Source organism: Tachysurus fulvidraco, chromosome 22 (genome assembly GCF_022655615.1).
Source record: "Tachysurus fulvidraco isolate hzauxx_2018 chromosome 22, HZAU_PFXX_2.0, whole genome shotgun sequence".
In the NCBI taxonomy this organism is placed as follows: domain Eukaryota; kingdom Metazoa; phylum Chordata; class Actinopteri; order Siluriformes; family Bagridae; genus Tachysurus; species Tachysurus fulvidraco.
Genome location: NC_062539.1, coordinates 7,241,075 through 7,255,941, shown reverse-complemented (window position 1 = coordinate 7,255,941; position 14,867 = coordinate 7,241,075). Strand labels below are relative to the sequence as shown.

Sequence of the window (14,867 nt, the reverse complement as noted above, 5' to 3'; positions counted from 1 at the left end):
TCTAAATCTCTTCTCGATCAAGGCTATGGAATAGGAAATTGGTTTTCTGTGTAGTTTTTCCTCTAGATGTTGTTATACTGGTTCAAGGGTTGGATTCCCACAAGAGTTTTCGAGGTCAGACTACGATGTTGTCCAATTAGTTCTAGCTTGCTCCAGTTTATTCGCAGTTGTCTGATTAGGCTGGCTTTCAGTTTCTGTCAAGAGCTGTAATGTTCTTGGACTTCTGTGCTAAATCTTGACCTGGAAACCTAAATTCAGATGGGAACTCAGAAAAATGACTGAGTTTGTCAAATATTTTTACACCAGCTAACATCTGATGTGTCCTGAAGCACAGCAGAATGGAAATCTATCGTATTAACATTCTTATTTGTTCATTCTTAACTAAGCACTTGGTCCTGGTCATGGTCATGTTGGATCCAGAGCACCTCCTTGGAATGCTGGGTACAAGGCAGGGGGATACCCTTAATTTTGCCACACCTTCACATACTCATTCACTCATAGGGAGGGTTTAGTGTATGTACAATCCACTTCCCAGCATGTGTTACGGAGGTGGGAGGAAACTCATGAACCCAGAGGAACCCACGTCATACTGGGAAGCTTGGAGCTATGAGGTGGCAATGCTAGTTTCTAGCCTTTTCTCACATCATTTTGCTCTGATCCAGTGTTCATTTTAAATGGGAATAATAAAATTCTCTTCCCGCATTTTCTTCACAATGTGTTCATCTGCCAAATTCCACCCCCTTCCCTCCAGCCAGATATCTTTTATCAGATGACAGCTATCAAATCGGGTAGCACAGGATTCCTCTGAGACACGTGAAGCCATCCAGTGAAATGATCCTTTCAGACTGCTGCACCACAGAGCAACAGGAAAATGTAGTCTTCCCTCTTTCGCATATATACACATAGTCACCCATGACTGGCTAGTGTCAAAGTGATTGACAGGTGAGCAAGAGTAGTATGCAGTTCCTCCTACCCAGAAAGCATGATCGGATTTTCTCCCTTGGCTTCCAGGTCGTGGATGGCTGTGGCATTGATGGGATTCAAATAATTAAATGTTTTTAGCTCCTTCCCAGTTCTCCCATATTATCTCCAATAATAATCCAGCTTTAGCTTTAACTAGAATAGAATAGAAGCCTTTATTTGTCACATAGACATTACAGCACAGTGAAATTCTGGAGGTTGGGGTCAGAACACAGGGTGAGCCATGATACAGAGCCCCTGGAGCAGTAAGGGTTAAGGGCCATGCTTAAGGGCCAAAGAGTGGCAGCTTGGCAGTGTTGTGGCTTGAACCCCGACCTTTTGATCAAAAGCCCTGAACCACCACTGACCCAAGTGATTACTAATGGTACCATGTTTAAAAAAAAGTGAATTTTTTTGTCTGTCTGAGTCGCATCTCCAGAGAAGTCTTAGCTTGGAGTTGGTAAAATAATTCCCTCGGCTCCTGCATCAGCATAATGCTTTGTCATGCCCCCTTTTCTGCACGCAAAGTGAGAGAATGGTAAAAAGATGGAGTACAAGCTCTCCGGCGAATAAAAAGATAAGCTGCACTGTGCTTAAACTCTTTTTTCACCTCTATTTGGCTAGTGGAACCCTCTCACTCTCTCTCTCTCAGATGCCGCTGGCGATTCTGCATAATGTCTCCAAAAAGCACCAAAATAAATAAATAAATAAATATATATATGCATATATTTCAGCCAAAATTAGAGAAAGGAGCAGGGGAATGGAATGGAGATAAAGTGTGATGAGGGTTTTGCGATCAGCGAGGGAATTATTATGTTAATATTATTCTGAGAGACATGTAGCCGGAGGAGGAGGAGGAGGAGGAGGAGGAGGAGGAGGAGGAGGGTGTGTAAATGTTAATGAAATGCAGTGTTTTTTGGTTAAAATAAGGATATTTATGAATCATTTATCTAACACATTGAACATTTTCTACCTCTTCTCTCTTTTCTTCCTCTTTTTTTTTCTTCCTGCACCACTGTCACTCTGGCTGCCTTTTTATCTGTCTTTCTCTGCCTACCTTGTTCCTCCACTCCATCTGTTCGTCTCTCCACTCCTCCTATTAATTTGGTCCCAACCATCGTTTCCTTATATTTCTTCCTGTCTCCCTCATTCTCTCAACCACCTTTTCCTCCATATCATTTCAAATCTCTCACAATCCTTCCTCCCCCACCTCGTCTCATTCACTCGCTCTGTTTTTCACCACCTTCCATTCATTCTTTGTCTCACTCCCTCCCCTAAATATCTCTCTCTCTCTCTCTCTCTCTCTCTCTCTCTCTCTCTCTCTCTCTCTCTCACTCACTCACACTGTGTCTCCAGGTGCCTTGCAGATCGAGCGGAGCGAGGAGACAGACCAGGGGAAATACGAGTGTGTAGCATCAAACTCGCAAGGAGTGCGCTACTCCGCCCCAGCCAATCTCTACGTGAGAGGTACGGATTACAGTAGGTACTCCATAGGTAACCACTTTAATTAAGGATCAGCAGGAGAGTGGTCCTTATTTCCATTAAAAAATAAATAAGTAAGTAAGTAAGTAAGTAAGTAAGTAAGTAAATAAATAAATAATAGTGCTATATATGCCATATATAATCTAATTGTGAATTTTGTTTATTTTTCCTCCCAGAATTTCAGAACAACAATATTACATGCAGTCAAAAAAAAAAAAAAAAATCCAAGAAAGAAAGAAACTCTTACATTTGATTGAAAAGCAAATTGATATTTAATTCCTGTAGTTAGTTTTCTGGGCACGGGCTCATTGTTCATAGAGGTGGCTGTCAATTCCCAATCTGATGCTTAAATCATTAAAAGAAGCTAATTGATAAGAAATGAATTGGGTTTGTTGCCGTGTAATTGCTTCCCTAAACTTAATTAGCGATATTTGCTGTTGGGCTAAACACCGCAAGCTGTTGGAGGCGTAACGGTGCAGAAAGTGCTCGTGTTAATTTAACAGAGAGAGAGGAGAAAGGTGAGAACGTATTTAGCCAAGAATAGGATGAACGTTGCAGGCCTAAGTACAGCCTGTCGTGTAAGATTAGGAGCGCTCATGTTTCTAATGCAGGATGCCTCACACAGCCTTTATCATGAAGCTTACAGTGAAACATGTTTACAGCCTAAACAGCAGCCCAACATGCTGAATGTACACAAGCACAAACATGAGTTTTATTTAAACTGGTTTGAAGAGTTACGATTGTAAAGTCTTTAATAATCCAATCTAAATGACTGTATAGATGATGCATTTGGGGCTTTCTACCCAAGTGGTGCAAATACAGGATTACTGCACTGTGAAGTGTGATAACACATAAAAAAAAATACTTTTCTTTGTTAACTAAACTTTAAATTTCTACTTTTTGCTGTTTTTATTTAGTTCTAAACAGTGCCAACTCATCTAGCTGGATAAATCAGTTCAGCATAATCTTCTGTCTCTTATTAATCTTTACATTTATGTCACTAATATAATATTTTGTTTTCATTTTAAACAGTTATAGAGTAAAGAATTTACATTTTGCAGTAATTATACAAGTCACATTTAAATAACCCTTTAGTTATGAAGTTATTGGGGTTTTTTGAAAGAAAGAAAGAAAGAAAGAAAGAAAGAAAGAAAGAAAGAAAGAAAGAAAGAAAGAAAGAAAGAAAGAAAGAAAGAAAGAAAAAGTATGTGTTTTGATGTCGACCTTAAGGTTTTGGGTGTGAACAAATATGGCACATTACTTTACGTTTTCTTATCCGATAGCAATTACTTTTTAAAAAAAATGACTAAGCTTGAATTTTTTTTTTTACTTTAAAATATAAGGAAAGAATATGCAGCTAAATACACAACCTGAAATATCAGAGAACAAGTTGTAGTTCAACAACGTAAAGCAAAATAACAATTTTACAAAATTTACACACAATAATCACTTACATTGTTAATTTTAAATGAGAAATAGTGGCTCCTTCTGTCTTCGCGATGCGGACAATCATTTCTCTGACATCTTATGCTAGGTATCTTAATATACAGATATAATTTTTGTTTGTTTTTTTTTATATCCAAGCCAGCATTTTTTTTTCCTGGTAGTGATCCAGGGCTATCAGATTGGTGCCATTTCTCTCCGTGACCTAAACTCACTCTCTCTTAGGCAAGTGTTCAGTTTACTTTGATGCACATTCGTATAATTTATTCCCTTTGCCTTTATTTTACTTGTATTCCTCCCATTTACTTCACTTAACCTGGATTCCTTTTACATTGGTGCTTTGCTTTTTGCCAATTTTTAGGTGACTAACTAACTCTCTCTCTCTCTCTCTCTCTCTCTCTCTCTCTCTCTCTCTCTCTCTCTCTCTCTCTCTCTCTCTCTCTCTCTCTCTCTCTCTCTCTCTCTCTGAATCAGTCTATCACTGAAAAATAGAACGACGTACTATGAACCATGGGCTTTTTTTTTTGCACCACTTCTGTAGAACAACCCAATTAGATCCATAAAGCACCTATATGAGTTAAACCTGATAAATATACCTAAATTTTCTGCATGTTACACAGAGGTGAAACTTAATGTCCTGTGTAAGCTGAAGCAATCTGATGTTTTGCATGATTAATATTAACTATGATAACTAATACTCTAATAACTTGAAGGTCTTGGTGTTTTTTATTTAATTATTTTTATTTATTTATTTTCTGGTATGTTTTTCCCCTTCTTTGTTTCTAACTAATCATAACGACTGACCTGTTTTGGATTTTATTTATATTAAGCATGAATATAACAAATATTATATTATTGTGCAATAAATGTGCCTTAAAATGTGGCTAGACATTACAGCTCTCTGCATTGGGACTTGGTGTGTCTTTGGTTTGCTTTTTATATTTTCTTTTACATTTTAATATAGTGATCGAACAGAGCAAGGCGTTAAAAAGCCAGGGCTGGGTTTGGATTGATATTTTCAATATCATTGCCACAAAAATGTAACCAAATCAATTTTGGTTGTTACTGGTTTAGATGTAATGATTAAATGCTTTTAAAGAATGACAAAGATCATGCAGAGAGACACAGGTAAGCAGTGGGATGGTTGGAGGAGGAACGGGAATGTGGCAGGTTGAAAGTCGATTTGCGCTGGCCTTTTTTACTCTCTTTCTGTGTTTCCTGGTTTTCTTCTTGGCTCCTCATGTCATTGTGTTCTGCATCAACCCCCCTTACACCCCTCAGAGCTGCGAGAAGGTTGGTGTGTTTTTGGTTCTTTTCTCTCTTTTTTGGCTTTTTACGTTCACATTCGGACAAAATAAAACAAGACCTAAAGACAGAATGTTAAACACTAGCTTTCTGACAGTGTGTCAATGCCAGATCATGTGTCTCAAATACAAATAAATCTAGTAGCTATATCCACCAACATTTATAATCGGTGATGTTAATCTCTTGCATTGCATTGTGGGATATTTTTCATGTTTGCAAAAGCCCTTCCTATCAGAAGACCTCCTCTTCCCATTCTCTCTCTCTCTTTCTCTCTCTTGCTGCACGCATTGCCATGGAAACCCAGCAATTGGAAATAATCTGAAGTTTGTGCATGATGGGAGAATGTGCGAATGCTTGCATGCCTGAACAGAAAACGCTTAGTGATGAGTCTTTTGAGTGTCATCTCGTCGCTTCACGCTGTCCATGACATGTCTCTGCCCTTCTATAATGGCTTGTTATTTTTGGAGCTTGTGTCGTGTCTTGTCTGCTTTTGCAAAACTTAATGGATATTAGTCGTTTTTTTTGCTTGAGCTTTCTTTTGTGTGTGTGTGCGTGTGTGTATTGCTTGCTATTTTGCGTGTCCTTGTTGTTTATGAGTGTGAACGTACATGGCTTACTAATAACTAACACTCAGTTGTCTTCTATTTTCCATACCGATATCGATCCATATCAGCGGATTTGTTCTGCCAGTCAAGAGAAATCCCATATGGTCTGATAATACATATGGCTCATGAATATAAGTATTTTTATTGCAAGTACTGGGCTTTATGCATTAAACTTCAGTTTGCCTCAGCCATTTCTATTCATTTTATAATAATCCGTCTAACATTTATCACAAAATGCCTACTATATCTTCATTTATTGGTAATACTGTACTTCTAGAATATTCATGAACATACATACTGTATACCTTTACATGCTTATAGGATGTAGTGGCAAATGTGCAGGGATTCGAGCTTGTTGAATGTCACGAGACTAAACCCTGCTGTTCTGTAACACTTTCATTTCCTCAGATTGCTCTCAAATCAGAGACTTGAATATATTGTCTATAAATTACCCCTACATGATGTAAGGATTAGAATTTCACTCTCTCTGGTAGAGCGAGTGCACACATTCACAGCAAAGACCTAAACCTAAAGTAGTATGCCTAAATAGCAGGGACATGTTATTAATACAGTAATGTAATATTTTCAAATATTTCTACCTTGCCAATATTTAGAATTATAGAAGTGTTCACATCAGTATGACTGTAACAGTTACTGAGGAGGAGGTGAAAGAGAAAACCCTCTCAACAATACTTTCTCTACAAGTCATCTAAGTTAGTTAACTTGCTAAAATATGCAGCAAAAAAATGTTATCTTGCTGCAAACTCTGCTAGGCAGTGGGTTTAGTGTAGTGGATAATGTTTTGTGTATTGGGGCTGTTAGTAGAGAACAGCTGCTAGCTACAGTAAGCTACAGTGTGGAGAACAGCTAGCTAAATTAGTGCAGAGAACAGCTAGCTACGCTACAGTGTAAAGAGTAGCTAGCTAAGCTACAGTGTAAAGTGTAGCTAGCTAAGCTACAGTGTAAAGTGTAGCTAGCATAGATACAGTGTGGAGAACAGCTAGCTAAATTTGTGTAGAGAACAGCTAGCTATGCTACAGTGTGGAGGGCAGTTAGCTAAGCTACAGTGTAAAGAATAGCTAGCATAGATACAGTGTAGAGAACAGCCAGCAAAACTACAGTGTAGAGAGCAATTAGCGAAGCCACAGTCTAAAGAAAAGCTAGCTAAACCACAGGGTAGAAAATAGCTAAATAAACCATGGTGTAGACAAAAGCTGGCTAAAGTACAGCATCGAAAAAATAGCTAAGATACAGGGTTAAGAAAGGCTAGCTAAACTACAGTGTAGAGAAAAGATAGCTAAACTACTACTACTTCACAGACACTGTGTAGCTGAGTAAAAGCAAGGATGAGGTGTATTAGCATATAGTAATATGGTAATATAGCGTAATTATAGTGTGTATAATAATAATGCCCTCGATAGGAATAAGAAAAGCACATCAATGCACATGTGAGAGGAAATTATTTCTTAATCCCTTGCTAAATTCCTTGGTTTTCACATGTAAAATACGATATTTCTTCAAGCATTTTCATGACTTCATTTGTTTTTCCCACCTTGTTTAATTCAGTTGCATTTATTCTTGTAGAACTTTTTATGAAGTAGACACCAGGTTGCAGTGGATCTGCTATATACTGTAGCTAACAGTTATGATGGTTGACAAAGCCCATAATCTCAACCCGGCTAATCTGACGTGTCAATGTCCTCATGAAAGCTTCTGCCAGATTATGCTAACACGAGCCTCTAGGTGTGACAGCGGCAAGGAATATTCAGAACCGTGTCAACACTGCGAGCGTTCAGCGCTTAAAAAGTTCTCACCTTGAGCACGCGCTACGAAATCCGATTACTCCGCATTCAGCAGGGATTAAGATATCAGGAGGGATTTATCTGATAAAATACAATTAGAACATTTGATAAAACCTTCAGTCCTAATTAGAATATCATATTTTCGTCAGCGCTTCTTTGTTAGCTCTTCTGTCTTCATGACTTTACGAGCTCCACGGCTGTGATCTATTTATTACATGGATCTGGCTCTGAAGGTTTTTTTGTTTGTTTTGTTTTGGGGTTTTTTGTGGAGCGTGCTCAGACATGTCTCATGTTTCTTAGTTCGATTTTCCTTAGAAAGGACCCGGTTTTAAATTTTAGTTTCCTTCAGTCATCACGGTATTAACATGTACGAGATTTTCCAATTCCGATTGTTGATTTATTTTGTAGAACAGCATGACTCCTATAGTCAGGCTAATCACAGTTTTATATAATCACAGTTTCTTGATCATTTTTAAAAAATAATACTTTATAGTTTCTATAGTAACAACTCATACCAGGTACTATTATGGTTAAACCTAATAATTAAGGCTTTGTATTTAACAAGTGCAGATTTATGCACATTGGTGCGGTGAATTTATTTGTTTGTTTGTTTTTTTACTACTGGAGAGAATAAAACGAGGCTAGTGAAGGAATGACAATTAAAACCATAAATGGATAAAAATGATTATAAATTAAATTAAATAGTAATATAAATTCAAATAGTCTAATTTGTATTACGTGGCGTCACACCACTCTATCAGCACTGCTTTATTTCTTTAAGTCATTCCAGCTCTGATATGAATCCAGCATTATATGTGTATAGAGTGATATGTTAAGCAGACACAGCCAATACACCAGGTGTGCTTATCATTCTATGAAGAGAGTAAAGTGTGTAAAAAAAACAACAAAAGACTGCTGTTACACATGCTGTGTGTCTGTTTCCTTTCAGTCAGACGAAAGCACGTCGTTAGATCATTGCTCTTTTTAAAGCTTGGTTTCAACTGCTGGAGCTAACTGTTGCCCTTCTTATACACAGCTGGAATTTGCCAGAGGTCCTGCTATTTATCTGCCAATCATTACAATACATGTACACTTCATGTAATACTGAGACAGTAATTGGTATTGAGGTGAATATTATTAATATTATGCAGTGCTGGTGGCAAGAGATGCCAAATGATATCAAGGAACAGTGTTAAATAGGTTTTAAAGATGAAATACAACAGGTAGAAATAAGAGAAAATAGGACAAGGAGATTTGGTGTATGTAATATGAATAGGTAAAGTTATTATGGCATTAATTTTCCCCATCCCTACACTGATCTCAGATCATTGTCAAGAAGATATGTTTGCGATGATGTCAGGATATAACAGGCCAGCACAGAGATTCAGAGCCATTCGGATGCGGCACAGACAGTCTCCTGCCGTCTCCTCCAGCTGTCTAGAAAATGGCCGCCCTTTGGCCTTAACCCCGGCTTCTTGTTTGAAAGCCAGACCTTTATTGCTGCACTTATAGAGGCTGTAAAATTATTCTAAGCCAATTGCCTGTGCTCGTTCTTAACATGGAGTTCAATGAGAGAAAGGATGAGAACATAGTTTTAATGCGTCTGATTTACAAGGCCAAATTGCATTCAGCTAAATAAAATGGTGGACAGCAGGGCTATTAGCACTTGAACATAAAAAAAAAAAACATTGCTTCAGATTTTTTCCTAATAGCAAAGCGGATATTTATCGTGTCTAGACAGCCGGCTAGTCAAAACCCATCCATATTATTATGTTATAAACAGTTTAAAACAGCCATTTGAAACAGATCTGCTAAATACTTGTATGGCTTTTTTTTTCTTGTGTTTATACATGTGTGCAATGAAGATATGGTAATCATGCCATTAGCCTATGTTCAAAAACAGTTGTTTTGAACGTTTTCTCTGTGCTTGCTGCATTTGCGAGACTGAATTGGAAACAGTCTGGATTGCTGCATGCTGTGAATGTTGCTTGCTTTTGGCGCAGTGCTGTGAGCCCTGTCTAAATATGCCTCCGCTGATGATTCATAGCCGTGCATGCGCTCCTATTCTTTACGAACACCCGTCTTTAATGAAGGCAATGACTGTTTTAGGCTTAACATTTGTTTTATGTCGTAGTTTGTTGTCCAATTCTGGGTATCCTCCAGCGCATGCAAAACCCTGAAGTGTATGAAAACTGACATGTATTTATGATTGTGAGCGTTTGAATAAACGGTGAATTGTAGCATTCATAACGAGACACGGTCCACCAAACCGACCGGAATGCTTCACAGCTGACGGTCGCATCTACATTCACATCCCCACCAGTGTAGCTACCTCATGAGCGCCATCCGTCGACGACATTCCTTCTTTTTTCCCCTCAATCTCTAATCTCCATAAAGCTGGTGACCTGATTACCTAGCAGGATAGCCTGAGCTTGAATAGCTTAACCTGAAGCGGATCTATTTGTGTTCCTCGCTAGTCTTACAGGCTTATATTCTCCCCGAGGCCAAAGCTGCCATTTAAAACATGATCCTAAGCAGTGAATCCCCGTAAGCCACGAAATCAAATACGTGCTTTGCTCAGAGACCTGACTCGACTCGTACAAAAACCTACTCCTAAGAAACAAGAATCTGGGCTTGAACTGCTTCATTAAATTTAATGTTCCTTCTTTGTTGGATGCCTTCAAGAAACACCGCAGTAGCGTGTTACGGCTTTAAGTCGCTCTTCTTGAGATTTAAGCACTTTTGATGAAAAATCTTAAGGCAAAATCTTGTCATGTAATTGCAGTGGAGCTCCATAAGGTCTAATTATTGAGCAGACGTTTTCTAGAATATTCAGATATATCCATTTTAATAAGAACCCCAGTTCACCTAATGCACACATTTATGCAATTATCCAATAAACTATTAGTGTGACAGCGATAAAATGCCTAAAGTGCTGCAGATACAGGACAAAAGCTTCAGTTAAGGTTTAAACACTGCTGATATCCTGGGAATTTACACAGAATAATGCGGGGGGGGGGGGGGGAAGACACGTCGAAAATGCTTTAATGAAGAGAAAGATGGGAGGCTGTCTGGTTTAAGCTTACAGGAAGTCTACAGTAACTCACTCTTTACAACAGTGGTGAGCAGAAAAGCATCTCAGAAAGCACAAAAAGTTTGAACCCTAAGGTTGGATGAGCTACATCAGCAGAAGACCACATCAGGTTTCTCTTCTGTCAAGAGCAGGGACCTGATGAGACAGCAGGCACAGGCTCGCTGAAACTGGACAGATACAAATGAGTGCCTTTTTTTTTTGTTTTGTTTTGTTTTTAAATGAAGGCAATTTGCAAAACGAGAACGTATATTTTAGGTGACTGAAGCTCTTGACCTGTATCTTTATGATTGTATGTATTGTATTGTTCTGCTGCTGCCACTAGCAGCTCTTAAAAAAAAAAAAAAAAAGAAAAAAGAAATGCATTTTAGTTATTATCTAAAAAAAAAAAAAAAAAAAAAAAAACAGTTCTCGGTTGTACCAAGCTCCCTAGCTCTTGCTTCCGACTTCCGACATTTTTCTATCAGGTTTTGGTGCTCCATACCTCCCCCTCCTTTCTCACCAGTCTGTCCATGTTTGCTTTCTGTCCCCTGTCCCAGAAGTTTTCTTTTTTCATGGAACCTTTGACGTAACAAGCGCTTGATATTTCTCCAAATAAGTCCGACAGTCACCTGGACGTTTCATCAATCCACTAAGCAGTGTTGAACGCTTAGAACGTGTCTTAGCATACCTTCTTCTCCATTACTCTTTTCTCTTCTCTCTCTGGCTCACTCTGGCACTCCTTTCACTTCCCTTTCCTTCTTACGAATACACGTCTCCTTTCCATCTCCACATTCCATCTCTCTTCCCTTGTGTGAGGAATTGGTACATAGTACATTACCATAACTTTCAGTTATTTTTTTTTTTTCCTTCTCTTCTTCTTTTGTTCTCTCGTCACTTATTTATTTAATCTGTTTATTTATTTATTTACTTATTCAGACTGAGCTAGATCTGCCAAGAGAGAGTAGAGGCAGTTTTTTCCCTTCTGAATAGTGTTGACAGCAGGAGCTTTGCTGCCTTGTGGTGTGTTTGCATCCTGTTTCTAACACACACACCCACACACACACACACACACACACACACACACACACACACACACACACACACACACACACACACACACACACACACACACACACACACACACACAGAGCACAACACAAGGTGCCTTATACTTCACTTTACAAATAAAGAACATCCTGCTTATTTTCCTGCTACTAAAATAAGTTTAGATGCAGGGCAGCAACAATTTATTAGTCAACCAACCAAAAAAGGGGGATCTGTGTCTGTTTTTTTTTTCTTTATTCTGCAATTATTTTATTTGTACTTTGTATTTTTTTTTTTATTCTAGTTGGTAAGAATCAGTAGTTTCATATTAGCAGAGAGTTTTAAAAAGAAACCTCAAAGCAGTTGACTTCAGTTCGATATTTTTTTGGTTGTGGTTGATATTTTTGCAAATACGTGCAATATAAACGTAAATATTAAGTTTTAAATCGACCAAATATGATAACATACTCAATGTCCTTCCTCGCTAAAGTCCAAACATTCCCCACAATCCCAGGCAGCCCATGTTGTTCTGCTCCCAATCTATATCTGCCATGCTCAATAGATGAGCGCAGCCCAAACTGGCCTGGCCATTAGATCGATAGCTGCACGTATCGATCCGAGCCATGTCTGATCTTGAAAGGGAACTGTCGGATCGAGCTCGGCTCTGAAGCCGCACAAAAATCCCATTTAAATTTGTCATTGTGCGGGCGAAGCCGAGGGCATTTCAGATCGGCTGCGAGAGCTGACGCCGAATAGGTGAAATTAAAGCTCACCGGAACAGGGCGACTGTTAAAAAGAAATCTGCAGTATTATTATTCCCCCTTGCTTCTGGCCGTGTTGCTAATGGCAGTATGATGTTATCCTAAAACATCTCCTGAGTGAAAAAATTGCCAATGAGAAGGAAACATCTCATGTTAACATTGTGTTTTTGACTTTAACATTTCGTATATAAAGCTCACTTAGTGTCTTATTAGACCTTGCAGGTATAATGTTAAGAAATGCCCTATATCACTTCTGCATTTGTTTAGAATTCAGCTTGCAATAGTCCGTTTATTAGGCTGACTGCGTGACCTTTCGTTTGCCTTAAAATTCGAAACTCGTACATATTCCGTATTTTTTACATCCCTGTGCCATGCCGTCTCATACCATACCTTTTATTGTTTGCAATATGACCTTATTGATGTGCTTTTCTTCTGTCAATTCCGATGTCCTGCTCCTCCGTTGTATCTACCTGAATATATCTGGAAACCCTGCATATTCCTTTGCCATTATTGTTATCCCTGTCTCTTCTTCTGTCTTGTTCTGTGCTGCAGTTCGTCGCGTTCCTCCTCGCTTCACCATCCTGCCCTCGAGTCACGAGATCATGCCTGGAGGAAGTGTAAATATCACATGTGTAGCTGTGGGCTCCCCCATGCCCTACGTGAAATGGATGCTGAACTCTGAAGACTTGACACCCGAAGAAGAGATGCCGGTCGGACGGAACGTTCTAGAGCTGAACGGCGTCCGCGAGTCAGCCAACTACACCTGCGTGGCCATGAGCAGCTTGGGGATTATAGAAGCTGTTTCTCAGGTCATCGTTAAATGTAAGCTAAGGTGTATTCGAAGACTGGTTTCTGTCTTTTTCAGGCAGTTCTGTCAAATTACAATTGGTATTTACTGATTACTTTTAAGAACTTTTTTTTTAATTACTTAAACTGAAAGATAGCATCTGTTATTGAAGGTATTTATTTACTCACGGGTTGTTTATCCAAGAAATGGCAAATTTTACATTGAATATTTACATATTTTTTGTTGTCCAATTTCCCTTTTTTTTCCAGTTCCGTCAGAAGTGTTTTCTCATTCACCTTCAAACTGTATAGAAATTCAAAACATTTTTTTTTTTAAATTACAGCATTGCCCAGAGCTCCTGGCACACCTATCGTGACAGAGACGACGGCCACAAGCATCACCATCACCTGGGACTCTGGCAACCCAGACCCTGTGTCCTATTATATCATCCAATACCGGGCAAAATCGCCCGACAGCAAGTTTGAGACAGTGGACGGCATCACGACGACGCGCTACAGTATCGGTGGCCTCTACCCCAACACCGAGTACGAGATCCGCGTCTCTGCCTTCAACACCATCGGCCAAGGCCCACCCAGCAACAAGGTGGATGCTAGGACCGGTGAACAAGCACCAGCCAGCCCGCCTCGGAACGTCCAAGCCCAAATCATCTCTCCCAGTGCTGTAACTGTCAGGTGGGAGGAGCCTGAAGAACCCAACGGCCAGATAAAGGGCTATCGGGTATACTACACCACGGACCAGTCACAACCCATGAGCAACTGGAAGATCCATAATGTTCAGGATAGTGTGATCACCACCATCCAGAGCCTGGCTCCATCCGAGACATATACCATCCGTGTGCTGGCTTTTACCTCTGTTGGAGATGGTCCCTTCTCTGACTCGGTGCATGTTAAAGTCCTGCCTGGGGGTGAGCAGAAAATGCACAGCTTTAATTTTTTTCTTTAAATCTAATTTAATCTTCAAATCTACAAAGTTTCGGAATTTACTGTGGTGGACTGTCAGGGTTTTAAAGCTCTGCATTTGTTGTCTGAGCTTCATTGACATGGTGGTGTATCTTCACTCTGGTTAGTGGTTTTACCCATGCTGTATTAGCCATAGTTCCATTTCACTACCTGCATGACAATCTCCAAATTATAAACCAAAATTGCTAAGCACGTCATAAATATTTCAATAGCAGCGTATTTAACGGGTTTCATGGTGGAGATTTTCCTTTAAGGAATGCCAATCGTTAGCAAAAGACTGAGCCATATAAAGTCTTTTGACTTTTAAGATATAAAATGATCCGATTTGTTTGAAGATGACTTAGGGGATTTGTTAAATGGTTTCAAGTTGACAGTTAGAACGAGAAGATCCACTAAAACTCCAGAGAATCCTTGAGTAATTCTGTTTCTTTATCTTTATTATTAGTGACATAAACTAGATTTGTGAGCAGATGAAACCCACAGTGTGGGAATTTTTTTGATGGCAGGTGTGTGTGTGTGTGTGTGTGTGTGTGTGTGTGTGTGTGTGTGTGTGTGTGTGTGTGTGTGTGTGTGTGTGTGTGTGTGTGCGTGAGTGTGTGTGAGAGAGAGAGAGTAAAAATAGATG

The 14,867-nt window shown here is 39.3% G+C and overlaps 1 protein-coding gene across 14 annotated transcripts in view; it reads left to right on the top strand.

The window, feature by feature from the left end:
• Window positions 1-14,867, top strand: part of ptprsb (protein tyrosine phosphatase receptor type Sb) — a 125,326-nt gene that overhangs the window by 63,423 nt on the left and 47,036 nt on the right. For 8 of the 14 annotated variants that reach the window (XM_047806214.1, XM_047806212.1, XM_047806216.1 and 5 more), the window contains 4 exons: window positions 2,317-2,427; window positions 5,167-5,178; window positions 13,028-13,297; window positions 13,606-14,187. In XM_047806214.1, the coding sequence (XP_047662170.1) occupies window positions 2,317-2,427; window positions 5,167-5,178; window positions 13,028-13,297; window positions 13,606-14,187 (975 nt within the window). Of the gene's footprint in view, window positions 1-2,316; window positions 2,440-5,166; window positions 5,179-13,027; window positions 13,298-13,605; window positions 14,188-14,867 lie in introns of all 14 variants that reach the window. The other 6 variants (XM_047806218.1, XM_047806217.1, XM_047806224.1 and 3 more) reach the window with 2 other exon arrangements.